The sequence below is a fragment of the Pseudophryne corroboree genome, chromosome 6 (genome assembly GCF_028390025.1).
Source record: "Pseudophryne corroboree isolate aPseCor3 chromosome 6, aPseCor3.hap2, whole genome shotgun sequence".
In the NCBI taxonomy this organism is placed as follows: domain Eukaryota; kingdom Metazoa; phylum Chordata; class Amphibia; order Anura; family Myobatrachidae; genus Pseudophryne; species Pseudophryne corroboree.
This window is the reverse complement of record NC_086449.1, coordinates 543,491,238-543,510,925: the sequence shown is the minus strand read 5'-3', so window position 1 is coordinate 543,510,925 and position 19,688 is coordinate 543,491,238. Positions and strand designations below refer to the sequence as shown.

The 19,688-nt window shown below is 44.3% G+C and overlaps 1 protein-coding gene across 1 annotated transcript in view; it reads right to left on the bottom strand.

The window, feature by feature from the left end:
- Positions 1–19,688, bottom strand: part of CEP290 (centrosomal protein 290) — a 497,171-nt gene that overhangs the window by 367,062 nt on the left and 110,421 nt on the right. The window contains exons 14-16 of the mRNA XM_063927658.1: positions 17,032–17,194; positions 9,548–9,648; positions 3,035–3,122 (exon numbers count right to left, since the gene is read on the bottom strand). Coding sequence (XP_063783728.1) covers positions 3,035–3,122; positions 9,548–9,648; positions 17,032–17,194 — 352 coding nt within the window. The remainder of the gene's footprint in view (positions 1–3,034; positions 3,123–9,547; positions 9,649–17,031; positions 17,195–19,688) is intronic.

The window sequence follows — 19,688 nt, the reverse complement described above, 5'->3', positions numbered from 1 at the left end:
TAGTAGCTTCCTGATTAGTGTAAAAGATGTGCAATATTGCTACAGTCTAGTGAGAGACTTAAGGCTGCATTACCACCTGATTCTGCAAACTTCTAATGTTACAGCTTTATAATGGCTGCAGAGGGGGTAAGCGGGAGGATTACCCAGAGGCCATCTGCAAACTCCCTCCTTGTACTCGCACAACCCAGGTTTTTGAAAAATACTGTAAGATGATCCACACAGTCCGGGGAAGGGTGAAAATGTTACCCTTACTGGCTGTGGATGTAGTCCTTAGGTCGACAATAACAATGTCAAAATCCATAAGGTCAACATCATAATGTTGACATTATGTCGACACCGCAATTTCAACATTTATTATGTCAACAGTGTTAAAATGCAGATCATCAACATCTGAATTTGCGACACAGTAAGGTTAGGTTGTGGGATGGTCGGGTTAGAAACTAGGTGAAAGTTAGGGGTAGAGTTTACTGTGAGGACAGTTATACACATCGGGGAGCTAAAGCATCAGAAAGCGCCACCAGGACCTGGAAGTTACTGCAGGAGATGCCGACGATGCCGGGATCAGGTATGTGACAATATGTTGACATTGTATTATACTGATATTTTATCAGTGTCTAGAAGATGTATGTAAACATGGTCACTGCCGACATTAAGAAATATCACGCCTGGTAGTACACAGATAAATGTAGCATTACAAATGTGTCCTCATACATCATTGCTGCAGTCGCGCTAAACAGCACCTCTCGGCGCACCAGGCGACGTGATACTCTGCTAGTATTGGGTATCTTTTTTGCCAAAAATGCGTCTTAGTCACAACGGTAGGACAAACCAGCAGACTGCGTTAATTAATTTATGCAACACTTGTATCTCTATGTGCGACTGAGGGTGGAATTCAATTAGCCATGGTAATTTACTGAGGGCTAATTGATACCCTGGGCTATTCAATTGCCCCACCCCCGGGAGCAGTTATCAAGGATTTTCAGCAGGTTAATGGGTGCCATGTCCCAATTAACACACAAATCCGTGAAACAGATTTTGGCCGTGAAACCCGTTAACAAGTTAAGATAATGGGTGTTAATAAGGGTATCAGGTAAAAAAGGGAGTGCAATTGAATAGCCGCGGGTGTTAAAGGCCGAGGCTACCTCTCTTTTTCCACCTGTGGTAATTTACAGTGGATAATTGAAATCCACCATGAGTATTTGGCGGTTACAATACCGACCCCAGCATCCCGACTGTTTGAAATGCCAAGAGGGGTGCAGGAGGCTGCTAAACCTAATCCTCTACTTCCCTATAGCCTAAACCTAACCCTAACCACCCCTCCCTGCACCGAAACCTAACCATCAATGCGGCCTAAACCTAACACTCGCGTGATACTTACGTTTGTGACTCCATCTGTCGGGATGCCAGCGTCAGTATTCTGACAGGTGTCGGTATTCCAGCACTGGGATCCCAACTACATACCAATGTAGCAGCTGCAGGTTTTTCAAACACAAGTGTTGTTTTGCTTTGCATACAGAATCAATCACACACAATATATAAGTGTCATGTATCAAATTAATCAGCACAGTCTCCTTGTGCATCCTAGTCGGACTGTGTTGTGACGAAGAGGCATTGTCGCCAGAAAAAGATGCCAGGCGCTATTTGAATTGTATAGAAAATGGAGGCTCACTTACGTCAGGCATCTCACACTGCATGGAGTATTGAGGCTAGATGTATGAAGACATCTGTATGGTTTTTTTTTTCTCGTTTTCTTTTTATGTATTTGCCTACTGTCTATATTAAAACTTGCATTACCTTCGTTTAGGCTTCATGAAACTCAACTTTCAGAGCAAAAGGACCTTGGTGGGTGCAAGGCAATCAGAATATGTAATCTAATTATTACAGTATGTGTAAATGAATGAGTGCCAGTGGCACCTTGGCATGCATAAAAATTAGTTTAACAGAAATTACTTTGGCTTTCTGAAGATATGGGAAGCAGTTAGTTTCCCGGCAGTCAGGATCCCGACAGCCAAGGGAATCCTGGCGGTCGGAATCCCGACCACGGCCCGGAATCCCCACTTGGGGGGTGGTCCATGCCACCCCCCGAGGAGGAATAAATTAGTGTGGCGAGAACCCAAAGTGTGGCGCCATAGGTATCCCTTCTGTCAAGATTTTGGCGTCGGCCTTATGACCGTCGAGATCCCATACTTAATCTGAAGATTAGGCTTTTGAATAAAACCTGTTTAAGATGGGAGTCCTCTCGTTTTAATTAACAAGGTGACAAATTAGTAAAGTTTCAATAACTATTCTCATTTAAATTGTTGAGGAACCATTTCAATATTTTATCAATTTGTTCAGAAACACACAGTATAGGGGGGGAATCCAATTGCGGATTAAGGGTACGAGTTGCTGCTGCTGCTGCAGCGGCATTTAAACTCTGACAACAGCACTGCATCTCACACCCCTAACATCCCGTTCTGTAGTCCTATGGGTTACGAATAAAATTGTGCGAGTCCGAGGTGCCGTAAAGTGCGGATGTTGCCGCACTAACTTGCAGGCACGGGAACTTCACCTGCAATTGTATTCCCCTTAGTGTTCTTTAACACAAAAACACTCAGGCAAGCGTGTAAAAACAAAGAAAATGTATTTCATTATCCGATGGCCTCTGTAACTTATTCAAACCTGGCCTCCTCTCCGTTTGTGAAGTGGTGGTCACTGAATGAATACTTTATGGATGGCAAATGTTCGCAATTTGTTCACAAACCCTATCTGATTCAGTCCAATTTCGTTTGAATGAAGTTGATGCTGCTTCTTGATGCACTGCTAACTGTATACAGTATTGTCTTTATTTTTTACTATTTAATTTGGTATGGTGACATGTCATTCCTGTCTTGTTTATTATGCTTGGTGTGTGGACCCCTTCATATTCCCCCTTGTTCCATCCCTCTTTTTTTCAGTACCACAGTTATTATTAAAATTTAGTAAAACTATCGATGACAAGACATTTTAGAACTGTTATGTGAGCATATCATTAAGATATATCCTTTCTGCTTACCAAGAGACGCAGCTCTTTTTCCTTTCTCTTGCGCCAGCTTACGAATTTGCTGTTTAAGTTCAATTCTTTCCTCCTCTAGCCGTTCAATCTGTCAAAACATACACAGATTCATACATTACAGCTATATAACTTTAAATACTTCCTAATACTTCTAGGGCAGGGTTTATTTTTAACTGTATACACATGAAGAGTACAAGTCTCTTGTCGCTGTTCAGTAACACAGAAATAGCCTGTAATAGAGTCATACAGCTGTTTGTTTCAATTTTATTATGTCTTCAGTGCAAGATACTGTATGTGACCAATACTTGTGTCCTAAGTGCTGGGATAATGGATAAATCTAGGATAGGTTAGGCTAACAGAAGACAATCAGTGATTCATTGCAAAGAATATACAGTAAAAGTCTCCAAAGAAGATCGTCACGTGCTGCCTAATACAAGAATACTATTGCCTCCTGATGTGATTAGGTTATTGGCCACGTGATACACAGCCAGAAATTTGCTCAGTTGGAGGGGCTTTTTCATTCTCAAATGTGGAGGTAGTTGAGAGAAGAGCAGATTTCCTCTGCGACACTGCCAGTAACTGCAGAAAACAACATTGAAACGCCAGAAGAAGTTACAGTCACAGTTATACCCCCTGATTCGTTTGAACAATCGGAAGCATGCAGACATAGGTGGTCATTCCGAGTTGTTCGCTCGCTGACGTTTTTTAGCAGAATAGTGATCAGGCTAAAAATGGGTGAATCTGCGCAAGTGTATGGGTCGCAGGGTGCACGCGCTAAGTATTTTCACACAAAAATATGCAATTTTATATAAGGTCCGAGTGACGCTTTTCAGTCGCTCTGTTGAGCGGTGAGTGATTGACAGGAAGTGGGTGTTTCTGGGCGGAAACTGAGCGTTTTCCGGAAGTGTGATAAAAAACGAAGGCGTGCCAGCCAAAAACGCAGGAGTGGCTGGGGAAACGGGGGAGTGGCTGGCCGAACGCAGGGCGTGTTTGTGACGTCAAACCAGGAACTAAACGGACTGAGGTGATCGCAATCTAGGAGTAGGTCTGGAGCTACTCAGAAACTGCAGGGAAATATCTTTCGTTCGCAATTCGGCTAAGCTAAGATACACTCCCAGAAGGCGGCGGCCTAGCGTGTGCAATGCTGCTAAAAACGAGTTTTATGGTAAGAACTTACCTTTGTTAAAACTCTTTCTGCGAGGTACAGTGGGCTCCACAAGGTGCCCACCCTGACGCACTTAGCTTCTTTGGGTTGGTATGGCATTAGCCGCTGACACGTCTCCTGTCGTGAGAATGTGGTGTTGTGGCTACTAACCGTTGTCGTCTCTTTTCCTGCTACTGCATTGGACTGGTTAACTAAAAACTGAAAACCTGTGCAGGGAGGCGGGGTGATATAGGAGGTGGCGCTATGCATTCTGGGAACAGTCAAAGCTTTGAGCCTGTTGGTGCCTCGGATCAAAATCCTACTCTACACCCCATTGTCCATTCCTTGTGGAGCCCAGTGTACCTCGCAGAAAGAGTTTTAACAAAGGTAAGTTCTTGCCATAAAACTCATTTTCTGCTGCGGGGTACACTGGGCTCCACAAGGAATGGACAATGAGGATGTCCTAACGCAGTTCCTTATGGGAGGGGATGCACTGTAGCGGGCACAAGAACCCGGCGTCCAAAGGAAGCATCCTGGGAAGCGGCAGTATCGAAGGCATAGAACCTTATTAACGTGTTCACAGAGGACCACGTAGCCGCCTTGCACAATTGTTCAAGGGTCGCACCACGTTGGGCCGCCAAAGAAGGTAAAACAGACCGAGTAGAATGGGCCTTAATGTGATCAGGATCAGAGACCAGCCTTCACATAAGCATGTGCAATCACCATTCTAATCCATCTGGCCAGAGTTTGCTTGTGAGCAGGCCAGCCCCGTTTGTGAAATACAAACACAACAAAAAGAGAATCAGATTTCCTAATAGAAGCAGTTCTCTTCACATAGATACGGAGAGCCCGTACCACATCCAAAGACCGCTCTTTGGGAGACAGATCAAAAGAAACAAGTGCCGGGACTACAATCTCCTGATTACGGTGGAACGAAGAAACCACCTTAGGTAGATAGCCGGGACGAGTCCTAAGAACCGCCCGGTCACGGTGAAATATCAGATATGGGGAACTACAGGACAAGGCACCCAAATCCGACACTCTTCTACCTGAAGCAATAGCCAGCAGAAACACCACCTTAAGGGAAAGCCACTTAAGGTCAGCTGAACCAAGAGGATCAAACAGAGACTCTTGTAACGCCTCCAAAACCAATTCCAAAGGAGCCACAGGCGGGACATAGGGAGGTTGGATACGCAACACGCCCAGAGTAAAGGTATGCACATCAGGTAAGGTCGCAATTTTTCTCTGAAACCACACCGACAGGGCAGATATTTGAACCTTGAGGTAGGCCAGACGCAGGCCTAAGTCCAGACCCTGCTGAAGAAAAGCCAACAACTTGGCTATACTAAATTTGGAAGCGTCATAATCGTTAGATGCGCACCAAACAAAGTAAGAATGCCAGACCCTATAGTAAATCTGAGCCGAAGCCGGTTTCTGGGCCCGCAACATAGTTTGAATGACCGCCTCAGAAAACCCTTTAGCACTTAAGACGGAAGCTTCAAGAGCCACGCCGGCAAAGACAGCCGGGCTAGGTCCTGGTAGACACAGGGGCCCTGAACGAGGAGGTTTGGGCGTTGTGGAAGTAGAATTGGACGCTCTGACGATAGGCCTTGCAGGTCTGAGAACCAGTGCCGTCTGGGCCACGCTGGAGCTATGAGAAGCAGAATTCCTTTTTCTTGCTTGAACTTCCGAATTACCTTGGGCAGGAGTGACACCGGAGGGAACACGTACGGCAGCCGAAACCTCCACGGTACCGCCAGCGCATCCACGAATGCTGCTTGAGGATCCCTTGTCCTTGCTCCGAAGGCCGGAACCTTGTGATTGTGTTGAGACGCCATCAGATCTACGTCTGGAAGGCCCCAACTTTCCACTAGGAGTTGAAACACTTCTGGATGGAGGCCCCACTCGCCGGCATGCACGTCATGACGACTGAGAAAGTCCGCTTCCCAATTCAGGACTCCCGGAATGAATATTGCCGATATGGCCGGTAGATGGTGTTCTGCCCACTGTAGAATCTGTGAGACTTCCTTCATTGCTAGGCGGCTTCGAGTGACGCCTTGATGATTTATGTAAGCCACTGTGGTGGCGTTGTCCGACTGTACTTGAACAGGACGGTTCTGAATTAAATGCTGGGCTAGGTTCAAGGCATTGAAGACCGCCCGCAACTCCAGAATATTGATCGAGAGGAGGGACTCCTCCTTGGTCCACCGCCCCTGAAGGGAGTTGTTGCTCCAGCACCACGCCCCAACGTCTTAGACTGGCATCTGTCGTCAACAGGACCCAGTCGGATATCCAGAACGGACGGCCCCTGCACAATTGTTGGTCCCGGAGCCACCAGAGCAGCGACAGACGGACCTCCGGAGTCAATGAGATCATTTGAGACCTGATCCGGTGAAAATATGTCTCTTGGTGCGAGGAAAGCACGTATCCGCCTGCAGAGTTCCACTTGGGCCATTTCCTGCAGGCTGGTGTGGATAAGGGCTTACGCCTGGGTTCCATTAAGGTCCAGATTTCAGCTCTCTCAATTTTTTTTCAGAAGAAATTGGTAGTGTTGCCAGAAGTTGAGACCTTCTTGCAAGGGGTACTCTACATACAACCTTCTTTTGTGCCGCCCACGGCACCCTGGGATTTGAATGTAGTGTTGGAATTTCTACAGTCCTCCTGGTTTGAACCGCTGATGACGGTAGAAGACAAGTACCTCACGTGGAAGACGGTGATGTTACTGGCCCTGGCTTCTGCTAGGCGTGTCTCAGAATTGGGGGCCTTATCGTGTAAAAGTCCCTACTTGGTCTTTTACGAGGACAGAGCGGAGCTCAGGACTAGTCAGCAGTTCCTGCCGAAGGTCGTCTCTGTGTTCCACTTAAATTAACCTATGGTGGTTCCGTCAGGTACTAGCACGTCTGCTCCTACGAAGGCATTGGATGCTATGCGAGCCTTGAAAATCTATATCAAGAGAACAGCTCGGATCAGAAAGATGAATTCCTTGTTTGTGCTCTGATGCGCAGAAAAAAGGTTGCCCTGCTTCTAAGCAGTTCATTGCTCGTTGGCTTAGGCGTACTATCCAACAGGTCTATGTGTTGGCAGCTTTACCTGTTCCACAATCTCTGAAGGCCCACTCTACAAGATCAGTGGGGTCTTCCTGGGCAGCTGCACGTGAAGTCTCGGTCTTGCAACTATGCCGAGCTGCTACCTGGTCAGGGAAGAACACCTTTGTGAGGGTCTACAAGTTTGATACCCTGGCCAAAGAGGATACCCAGTTTGGGCAGGCGGTGCTGCAGATGTTTCCGCACTTTCCTGCCCATTCTGGAAGCTTTGGGACGTCCCCATCATACTAAGACCCCAAAATCCCTTATGGATGCTAGAGAAAATAGGATTTTAATTACCTACCGGTAAATCCTTTTTTCGTAGTTCATAAGGGATACTGGGCGCCCGCCTCAGTGTGTTGACTTTTCTGCAGGTTTTTCTTTTATAAAGGTTTACTTGTTCAGCTGTTGCTGTTTGTTACCAGCTGTTGCTGGTCGTTTTATGTTGTTTGGTGTGCTGGTGTATTAATCTCACCACTCATTGTTGTTATGTTCCTTCTCTCAAGTATGTCCATTCTCCTTCGGGCACAGTTTACCTATACTGGCTGTAGGAGGGGGCATAGAGGGGAGGAGCCAGCACACCCAGTTGAAGAAATTTAAAGTGCATCGGCTCCTTTGGACCCCATCATACTAAGACCCCAGTATCCCTTATGGACTACGAGAAAAGGATTTATCGGTAGGTAATTAAAATCCTATTTATCCCACATGATCATGACATTTATTTTTCTGCACAGTTGCTATACCTTTATTAAAGCGGTTTAAATAAAATGAAGCTACCCATGGGGTAGGAGGGGCAGAGAGAGCGCGAGAGAGAGTGTGTCTGTATGTGTTGTGTCAAAGTCAGAAAAATATCACTATGCACACTGCCATATTTGCACCTCATGCGAGTGCCTGTTGCACGTTCATGAGCCCTGCCGTGCGTGCGCATACTCGCTGTTGCGGGCACCCACAGGCGCACGGTGTGCGCATTTACGGTAAAGTTTATGTGTGTCTAGCGGGCGACTTGTTCATAACATATTTTAACTGTATAACGTATTTTGTAGATCATGGTCCCTTTGATAGATTCTGAAAGTTTACTTAATATAGCATGTTCATGGACAAAGAGATCCCTCTTTGTTTGATACAAAGGGTCAGACAGGGATTATACAGTGGTGTTTAGTATCCATCGGAAGAGTATTTAATTAGCAATATTCCGGTGTTGGTTTGAAGCGGATTAATCGCTCGTGCGAATAGTTATGGACATAAGAAGTTTATGTCCATTTACTATTATTTGCACTTACTTATCCATGCGGCGGGAAACCTAGTTTCCCACCCACCTGAGCAGTTGGAAGTAGACACAGCCCACCTGTATGAATCAACCTATGACCTTTTGTTATAATGCGAAGACGAATTCCTGTGTCCAATGAACAATGAGATTGTAGGGACCATTGAATGGTATTGTTTGTGGGGCATAAATAGACAAGCCGATCATATCCAGCTCTCACTCTTCAACGGTTCTCATTGCTGATAATCGGGAGCTGGATATCCAGAGGCGCATGCGATCGTTCCCCTTTGTGCGTAAGTTTTCTCCGCAATCATATTGTCTTTCTTGTTATTGTGAGCCATATCTCTCTCTCTCTCTTCTCTTTCTCTCGTTTCTCTTATATAGTTATTGTACTGATATTGTATTTCATGTGTAGTTATCTGGTTAGGTAGTCTATGTTATATTGGTAGTGTATGACTTGTATTGTATTATTCTTTTGCAAGTATAACATTCTTATAAGGCGTTAGACCCTAAGCCCGGTATTTGTGTATTTCTTATAGTGTTAAGTATTCTCAGAGCGTCGGAGACTCCCGAACAGCTTTAAGTTAATAGGTTACATTGTGTTGCATCTACACCCCACCATTACACCAAGGTTTACTGCATATTACATTGTTTATGGTTTAGATAGAAAGGTTTTACACTGTGAGCGTCTGCGCCGCTGGTGATCTCCTCGTGGTCCCGAGCGTCCGCTACGCTGATAGCGTATCATTACGTTAGTCGGCAGCCAATAGCGTGCCTGCCTGTGATCTCTTGGCCGTGAGCGAACGTGACGCTTGAGCGTCTCGACTACGGCTAAGCGATTGTTACGCAACGTGCGTACCCTTACGGTATTCCATACGTTAATAGCGTACAGTGTTCTTAGACCTCTTAAAGGGTTTTAAGTAAGATAAATATTTAGTTTTATCAGTTGCGATATCATGGCATACTTTTACTAGTCCCGTATAAAACCATCAGATAAAGCAGTCACATAAATAAAGTCTTACCTCTTTTAAAAGAACCTGATTTTCAGCTCTGTACTGTTGTTGTTTGAGCGTCTTCACATTTTTGAATTCAGTCAGATCAATTATAGTTTTGGGATCAAGACCTTAAAGAAGAAAGTTATAACACATTAATTAAAGTTCTGCACTTAATCAGAATATATGCACTTATATATATATAAAAAACACAAACAAAAAAGTAAATGCTCATTTCCGTGTGCATATTCTTGTAGATACTTGATACGTGTTCATATTCAGTGACAGACATTTTCTTTCAATTATTTTAGGTTACAACTCTTAAGACTTTATAGAACGGTATAAAATGATGGCACCACACAAAAGATGATTACAAATCACTGAAAAATCACAAGGTCCTTTTTCATAATAAAACAGTTTATCTGGATAAAAAAAAAAGAAAAAAAAAGAATATGAACCATGGCTGTAAAAGCAATTTCTCTTCCATCCTATGGAGGGCACCGGAACTCTTGGGTATTAAGAAGCAAAAATGGATGTGTGTGTGTGTGTGTGGGGTGGGGGAGGGGGGGGCGGGGAGAGTTATTTATTTCCCGTCAATGCTTCAATATTTAAATTTCCTTCCTCATGAAAAGCAAGTAATAAGAACCCCAGAACTTAGATGCCTGGGTAAGAGGAATCACACATTTGGGATACATTAATTTCCTGAATTAGCCACCCAGACTGATTTTTACCAATGGCCTTCCAGGACACAAAACAAAATGTTTTGCTCTAAGAGAAAACCATACAAGTGTAGCCAATCCTGTTCTAGGAAAGCAGCAAATATTGGATTTCTGCTTGAGTATCTTCTTTATCCAAGAAGCTGTTGAATTCTCTTAGTCCATTTTAAAACTAAAGCCCTAAAAGATCCAGCGTCAGGGAAACAGGTTAAAGATGGTGTTAGTCATACACCGCACGGAATAGAACGAGTACATGGTGTCCATGGACATCAAAGATGTGTACTTGCATGTTCCAAACTAGTAAAGACACCAGTGCTTTCTCAAATTCACATCTTAATGCCATTATTTTCAATTTCCAGGCCCAACCTTTCCATCTGATAACAGCGCTGAGAGTGTACACTACGATCACAGCAATGATGGCTGCCCTTCCGAGACAAGACCTTCATGCCTGAGTGAATTAATAATGGGAAATCCAATTTGACACTTTCCTGGTGGATTTTCCTGGGACTGCTGTTTGACACATGACAGCAGGTGGTGTTTCTACCAAAGGACAAGAATCTTTCATTACAGGAACTGTGAATTCTATTATCTTGCAAACTGTAATCTTCTGAGAAAAGATCTGCATGAAGGTCTTAAGGAAGATGATCTCAACATTTGAGGCAGAGCAGTTTGCATTGCCCCACTGAAGGGAGTTCCAGATAGTATTAAACATCTCAAACTGTGATAGGTCTATTTCTAGCCAGCTAGTTGCAAAGGTGCTTCAGTATGCATAGTGCAAATAAATTCAATCAAATCCCTTCACCATTTGGGATTGGACTATTGTGACAACAGAAGTCAGCTTTTGGGGTCCTCAATCTTCAGTGGTGCATTAAAGTAATCCATAGGAGTTAAAGTTCCCAATATAAGAATATAAGTACTGAAACTCAGAGCGGTGTTCAACTTGCTAGTCAATTATCACCTCCTGCTATGAGGAACAGGCAATGTCATGGCAGTGCACACCTCAACTATCAGACATGTACCAAGAACTCCCTAGCCAAAAGAGAAACTAGCAATTTATTGCATTGGGAAGAGCATTTGTTGTGGTGTTAGGAAGCCGATTTTCTCATTAAGCATGCCTTACAATTCAGGAATGGTAACTTCACCTGCACGTTTTTCTCCACATAGTGGAAAGAGGGATTTGCCAGATATAAATATGATCTACTCTCTACTGAACCACAAAGTGGAGGGGCTTGTGCTCAAGAACAAGGTAACTGAATTAACTGGAAATGTCATCTGCATTTCCTGTTCCCTAACATTTTACCCTTTTTTGGTAACAATGCTCTGAGAGTACTAAAGAATGTAAGGCAAGACCTGTCAGCCCTCATCTCATCACCAACTTTTAGCATGGGTTGCTATGGCCAGGTTTGTGAGACCATGCTTACAGCAAGGATGCAATATTTGGATAAAAATTATCACATGGTATATTGTGTTTTAGATCCGATTGTTACCAGTGCTTAGAGTCATCTGTGCGTAGTCTGATCAGCCTTTGGAGTGATTTCACTCTTGTATCGTGGAAGTGGAGACGCTGTGTATGTGACGTTTTTCCGGAACTGGAAGTGCCGGGGTGCAGGGAGCAGGACGAACACGTGAGAAAGGAGCCGAGAGCCGGTATCCGTAACTGGGGTAAGGTGGAGGGCTGATTACCAGGACCCAGGAGCGACTTGAGTGAGTGCACAACAGTAGGGAGAGGTCGGGAGCAGGACAGGGGCTGTGCACTGTGGTAAGGAGGCGCTGGGAGCCTGACGGGGGTGAGGAGGAGGCAGTGAATATAATAAGTCGCCGACCGGGACTGAGCGCTGTTAAGTAGTGCAGGCAGCCACTCCATGTAAGGGGACCAGAGTATGTGTTTGTGTGTGTGAGTGAGGGAGGCAGCTACTGGAAGGAGTGGGCTGCACGTGATAGAAATGTTGTGTGTGTGTGTGTGTGTGTGTGTGTGTGTGTGTGTGTGTGTGTGTGTCTAGTGAATGTGAGGAGGTGCATCTGAGGGGAGGGTCTGTTTTGTTTTGTTTTTTATTTTTTTCTCTCTATCTTTTTTGGCAGGAGGTGAAGCTGTGAATTTTGGGAGTAGGAGAAAAGATCCACAACAGGTGAAGCAGGGAACTGTGAGCAGGTGCTGCAGCAGGAGGACCTGACACCCCCCGGACAAATGCTGCCAGGTGACGCTGCTGCGACCGGGCCGAGAGCTGCTGCCGCCACGGCCTGAATGCAGACATTGCTGCTGCTAGAGGAGCCTGCTGTACGGGGCCTGGGACTGCTGCTGCATAAGTGAAAAGGATCAGCGGGCGCTCAAGGGAAGATAAGTATAAGCTTAACTATATTACTGTTTAGGTGACTATATTGTATTGCTCCCTTTATATACATATATATTGTCTTTTTTTTTTCCCTTCTCGATTTTAGTTTTTCAAAAAGTAACAGGGAGTAGCACTTAACAAAAATGGGGGTGGCCGCGAATGAGAATCTCACTCAATGCGTGTCGTGCATGATGTACGCGCACCTGGAACAACAGTCTGAGATGTGAGCGAACGGCTGCCCTGGAAGCCCAGGTGACTGATCTAGAGCAGACCGTTAGGCGACTGAGGAGTATTCAAAATCTCGAGCAAAGTTTAGATAGAATGGTGGAGGAGCTGCAAGGGGGGGCACTGGTAGACGAGGATGATCAGGTAGGCAGCTGGGTGACGGTTAGAAGGAAGAAGGAGGGAGAGGGGGAGACAGGACATCTCCGTTCTGCCAAACCCCCAAAAATTTGCTCGACTGGACGAGAATTCTGTGGATGGCAGTGAGGAAATGACGGAGCCGGAGAAGACTGTTCGCTCTAGCAACCAAAGGAGAGGTCCCTCCGGTACAGAAGGGAAAAAAGATAATGAAGTATCTACTCAGGTTGTGGTGATAGGGGATTCTATTATCAGGAAGACAGACAGGGAAATCTGCTACCGGGACTGTGATCACCGTACGGTCTGTTGTCTCCCGGGTGCTCAGTTATGGCACATCGTGGACCGGGTAGACAGATTGTTGGGAGGGGCTGGTAAAGACCCGGCGGTCTTGATGCATGTCGGCACCAACGACAAAGTTAGTGGTAGGTTGGATGTCCTTAAGAAAGACTATAGAGAATTAGGCAAGAAACTTAAGGCAAGGACATCTAGGATATTCTCCGAAATATTACCGGTGCCATGCGCTAGTCCAGGGAGACAGAGGGAGATCAGGGAGGTAAAGGTGTGGCTTAGGGACTGGTGTATGAAAGAGGGGTTTGTGTTCTTGGAACACTGGGCGGACATCTCAGTCAGGCATCAGGGGGGTTTAGAAAGAGCTAATAGGTCTTATAGTAGTAGTAAAGAAGGCTGTATTAAGTATGATGGGGGTGCTAAGGGAGGGAGGAGAATAACAGCTGGTAAGAGTAATACTAGAAAGGCACTTGTAAATAAGGATAACATTCCATTAAAACAAACTGGCCAGGGAAATAATAAGTTAAAATGTATTCTTGCAAACGCAAGAGGCCTATCAGGTAAAATGGGGGAATTGGAATGGCTTGTATCAAAAAATCAATATGATATTATAGGAATTACGGAAACATGGGGGGGCAACTCCCACGACTGGGTTGCAAATTTGGAGGGGTATACACTTTTCAGGAGAGATAGGGCTACCAAAAGGGGAGGAGAGATATGTCTCTATGTAAAACCATCTCTAAAGCCAAGCATATTAGATGTATTTTATGAGGGGACTGGAGATAACGCGGAATCGCTATGGGTTGTGATCGCAAGCAGGGGCTTTGAAGAAAAAAAAACTAGTCATTGGCACGTGCTACAAACAACCGGATATCAGCATACAGGATGAGGAACAACTCTGGCAGCAAATTGAAAAAGTTGCAGGAATGGGGGACATCCTAGTGATTGGGGATTTCAACTAACCTGATATAAATTGGAAAAACGATTTGTGTGTAAAAGCTAGGAGCAGCAGGTTTCTAAACACATTAAAGGATCAGTACTTGTTTCAATTAGTTAAGGACCCAACCAGAGGTAATAATATTCTGGACCTAGTTATTACGAATAATGTGAACATTATATCAAACATTGGGGAGGCCTTGGGAAACAGTGACCACTATATGATCTCATTCGACATTAGTTTAAAAAAACAAAGCTATAAGGGATCAACCAAAACATTAAACTTTAGAAAAGTTAACTTCAATAGGCTTAGGAAGGCACTAAACAACATTGACTGGGAAGTTTTGTTTCAGGGTAAGGACACTTCGGAAATCTGGGATGCTTTAAAAGGGTTGCATCATAGCAATATTCACAAATTCATTCCCATGGGCAATAAACGCAGTAGTACAAAACACAGACCAATGTGGCTTAATGAGGAGGTCAAAGAAGAAATGGCTATTAAGAGGCATGCTTTCAAAGCATTTAAATCAATTGGAGGAGGGGGGGGGGGCGGGGAGTATTCCAGTATTACAAGGAATGCAATAAAAGATGCAAAAAGGTAATAAGAGCAGCTAAAATTGTAAACGAGAAGAGCAAACAGCTATAGAGAGTAAAGCCAATCCTAAAAAGTTTTATAAATACATAATTAGTAAAAGGTTAAAAAATGAGAATGTAGGTCCATTAAAAGATGAACTGGAAGCCCTGATAAACGATGACAAAATAAAAGCGGATATACGGAACAATTTTTTTTCATCAGAATTCACCAGGGCGGATAAGACGGTGATAGTAGTGCATAACGACAGAGACGATAATGATTCGTGGCTAGATGCTTGTTTAAGTGAGGAATTAGTCCTGGAGAAACTAAGCAACATAAAGATTAATAAATCACCGGGCCCAGATGGCTTTCACCCGAGGGTTATTATGGAGCTTAGAGCTCAGCTGGCAAAACCCTTATACTTGATTTTCTATAGTTCAATTAAATCAGGTTATTCCACACCAATTCAACATAGTTTTCAGACTGATCATTTCGGGAATATAACTTCAAAACCGTTCAACATAGCAGTCTAATATTTGGGGGTTTTCTTTACACCCATGGCAGCATTTATTATTCCAAATTTCATCCTAATTTGAAATGAAAGAACTCTTCTCCATGCACACTCTATGTCAAATTAAGTTTTTAACCTCTAAGATGGGGGATTCTGCTTGTTTCTAGTTGGACACATTCATAAATTTGGCTGAAACGAGACATAAAAGACCAATTTTCTTGAATGTCTCGACAGAACTTGGGGAGGAAAGGAGGAGAAAAATCCACATATCCTTAGAGATTGGAGAACCCATCAAAGACTTAAGGAACCTGCGGACTGTGTCCCAAAATAGGGATATCTTAGGACAAGTCCACCAAATGTAACAAAGTTTAGCTCTCTCAGTTTTTCTTTCTATATACACATACATTTATTGTTTTTTTTTTCCGTAAGTGCAGAAATTCTTACAGGGAGTAACACATGAGTAACCTCTATATATCTTCCAGCAGCTGTTAAGGATCTCAATATGGTGCAGACAGCCGTACAACATCCTCCTTTCAAAACTTTGTATTAGGTGGAGTTAAAGTTCCTTAACTGTAAGACAGCTGTTTCTTTTAGTTATCTACAGGAGCATTCAGGAGCTGGGACTTTTGTCTTATAGGTCTCTATATACAGGGCTGCTCTCTGGACTGGCGGGTCAATTCAGCCCACAGGTGGAATAAATTAGGATACTGTTATTCTGGCCTTCGCCCTGGAATGGCCTCTGGAAGAATAGGGTTCTCTTCACTTTTAGGAGAATCTATATTGTGGAACAATATACAGTACCATTGGGATCTCTATGATCTCCACAAGAGAAGTCGACTGGCATTCAAAAATACTATACAAACTAGGTGGATCACTCTGCGGATGCGCCGGCTTACTCTGGCGCAGAGGAACCGGTTCCAGAAAATATATCAAATTCTTTCCAAATCGATAAGAGTCTCCTGGATGGTGACCCTAGGGAATCTGTTAAGATGCTGTGCCTTACAGCCACTTGATCTTAGGTCCATACTAAGCTTCACAAATTCAACATTTTTGCTTCCAAAAAAGCTACTTTTGGAGAAAGTGCTGCCTAAAGCAATTTTTTAGCATACTCAACTGTAGAGGCAGGTTTTTTCAGTGCATCAGTAATCCCCAGAGACTAAAGGAGAAACTATAATTTGCATTTATATATATTCCTTTTCACTTAGTACACTGGGAGACTCTGGATGCCCAGTCTTTTTACAATGTCGATCTTCCATGCTGAAAATAACAGTTAAAACAGTTTGTTGTTCTAGAACCCTGTTTTTTTACTTTGCTTTGTTCTTGTCACTGCGGCGCAGTTATAGGATAATAGAGGTCTACAGGAAAGTCTGCAGCGTTAGAGGGCAAGGAGTTAACACTTTTACTGCTAATTTTAAAGTGTTTAAATTGCAGCTGACCATTTCTATATCAGTGTTCTAGTGTCCCTAATGGACACAAAGAAAAGGATTTAATGCAAGCATAAAAATACTGTTTTATGATTTTCAGCAGCAGTTGAGAGCAAAGAGTAAGCACAATATGTTGGTCACTGTGACTATGCTATATGAAACTGCACCCAAGCATAGAACAGTGAACACAGAACGTATGATCTATGTTTTCAATAACCACACCTGCTAATGTGACCATTTTATTAAAGAAAAAAGAATGGGAAAAAAGCACATACATTTTATAATTAAAAATAGTTGGCTAGGAATATTGGGTCCTGATCTTAAGTATGACATACCTTACAATCTCATTAGTGGAGATAACGGAGACCTGCTTACCCAAACGTTCTCGGAGATCTTCATTTTCATCAAGAATATCGTTCACCTTCAGTTCCAGTTTGTTTATATCTATGGTCAGTGCCTCAATTTCACGATCTCTAATATTTAGATGTGTTTTTAAATCCTTAACTTCAGCAACCGCTTCTTCGAGGCCATAAATTCCCTTTAAGTGAACAAAGACTGATCTTATTGAATGTAAATATCTTTTTATGTAAGTAATTTTGCGGGGGGGTTTTCAAAAGCAAGCAAATAAATATATTAGTGAGGAAGGAAAACACCTCGGAGAACTACTTCGGGAGAAGTCACCCCTTTGAAGAATAACTGCCCTAGAAATGTTACAGAAATGACTTATTGAGAGTACTGCATTCAACATGTCATGCTACAGTAACGTTTATACATAACTAGAAAATAGGATTTTAATACCTACCAGTAAATCATTTTCTCTTAGTCCGTAGAGGATGCTGGGGATGCTTTAAGAACCATGGGGTATAGACGGGATCCGCAGGAGACATGGGCACTTCAAGACATTAAAAGAGGTGTGAACTGGCTCCTCCCTCTATGCCCCTCCTCTAGACTCCAGTTATAGGAACTGTGCCCAGGGAGACGGACATTTCATACCAGCTCACACCTCAAACACGCCGTACAACATGGCACTCAACAACAACGCATGCAACGGCATGACTAACATCAGCCACAGACTGACTTAACTCAACATAACATGTGTGTAACCATAACCAATAACTGCAGAAATAGCCCGCACTGGGACGGGCGCCCAGCATCCTCTACGGACTAAGAGAAAAGGATTTACCGCTAGGTATTAAAATCCTATTTTCTCATACGTCCTAGAGGATGCTGGGGATGCTTCAAGAACCATGGGGTTTATACCAAAGCTCTAGAACGGGCGGGAGAGTGCGGATGACTCTGCAGCACCGATTGACCAAACAAGAGGTCCTCCTCAACCAGGGTATCAAACTTGTAAAACTTCGCAAATGTGTTTGATCCCAACCAAGTAGCAGCTCGGCAAAGCTGTAATGCCGAAACCCCTCAGGCAGCCGCCCAGGATGAGCCCACCTTTCTGGTAGAATGGGCCTTCACCGATTTCGGTAACGGCAATCCCGCCGTAGAATGAGCTTGCTGAATCGTATTACAGATCCAGCGAGCAATAGTCTGCTTGGAAGCAGGAGCCCCAATCTTGTTGGGAGCCCACAGGACAAACAGAGCCTCTGTTTTCCTAATTTGAGCCATTCTGGCGACATATATTTTCAAAGCTCTGACCACATCGAGAGACTTCGATTCCGCCAAGGCGTCAGTAGCCACTGGCACCACAATAGGCTGGTTTAAATGGAAGGACGAAACTACCTTCGGAAGAAACTGTTGGCGAGTTCTCAACTCCGCTCTATCAGCATGGAAGATTAAATAGGGCTTTTGTGAGACAAAGCCGCCAATTCAGATACCCGCCTTGCGGATGCCAAGGCCAACCTCATGACTACTTTGCAAGTAAGGAATTTCAACTCAACCTTACGTAAAGGTTCAAAATAATGAGATTGCAGGAACTGCAACACCACATTAAGATCTCATGGTGCCACTGGGGGCACAAAGGGAGGTTGGATGTACAGCACACCTTTCACGAAGGTCTGAACTTCTGGAAGGGAGGCCAATTCTTTCTGAAAGAAAATTGATAAGGCCGAAATTTGTACTTTAATGGAGCCTAACTTTAGGCCCGCATCCACACCTGCTTGCACAAAATGGAGCAAACGCCCCAGCTGAAATTCTTCCGTAGGAGCCTTCTTGGATTCACACCAAGACACATATTTTCTCCAAATACGGTGGTAATGCTTCACCGTTACTGCTTTTCTAGCCTGAAGTAGTGTGGGAATGACTTCACTGGGAATACCCTTTCGGGCTAGGATTTGGCGTTGAACCGCCATGCTGTCAAACGCAGCCGCGGTAAGTCTCGATACACGCACGGTCCTTGCTGTAACAGGTCCTCTCATAGAGGAAGAGGCCAGGGATCTTCTATGAGTAATTCTTGAAGATCTGGATACCAGGCCCTCCTTGGCCAGTCTGGAACAATGCGTATCGCCTGAACCCTTGTTCTTCTTATGATCTTTATCACATTTGGAATGAGTGGAAGTGGAGGGAACACATAGACCGACTGAAACACCCATGGTGTCACCAGGGCGTCCACCGCTATTGCTTGAGGGTCCCTCGACCTGAAACAATATCTCTGAAGTTTCTTGTTGAGGCGAGACGCGATCATGTCTATTTGCGGAATTCCCCAACGACTTGTCACTTCTGCAAAGACCTCTTGATAAAGACCCCACTCTCCTGGATGGAGATCGTGTCTGCTGAGGAAGTCTGCTTCCCAGTTGTCCACTCCTGGAATGAAGACTGCTGACAGAGCACTTGCATGTTTCTCCGCCCAGCGAAGAACTTTTGTGGCCTCCGCCATCGCCGCTCTGCTCTTTGTTCCGCCCTGGCGGTTTATGTACGCCACTGCTGTTACGTTGTCTGACTGAATCAAGACGGGCAGACCGCAAAGAAGATGTTCCGCTTGCAGAAGGACGTTGTAAATGGCCCTTAATTCCAGAAGGTTTATGTGCAGACAAGCTTCCTGGCTTGACCGTTTTCCCTGGAAATTTTTTCCCGGAAATTTT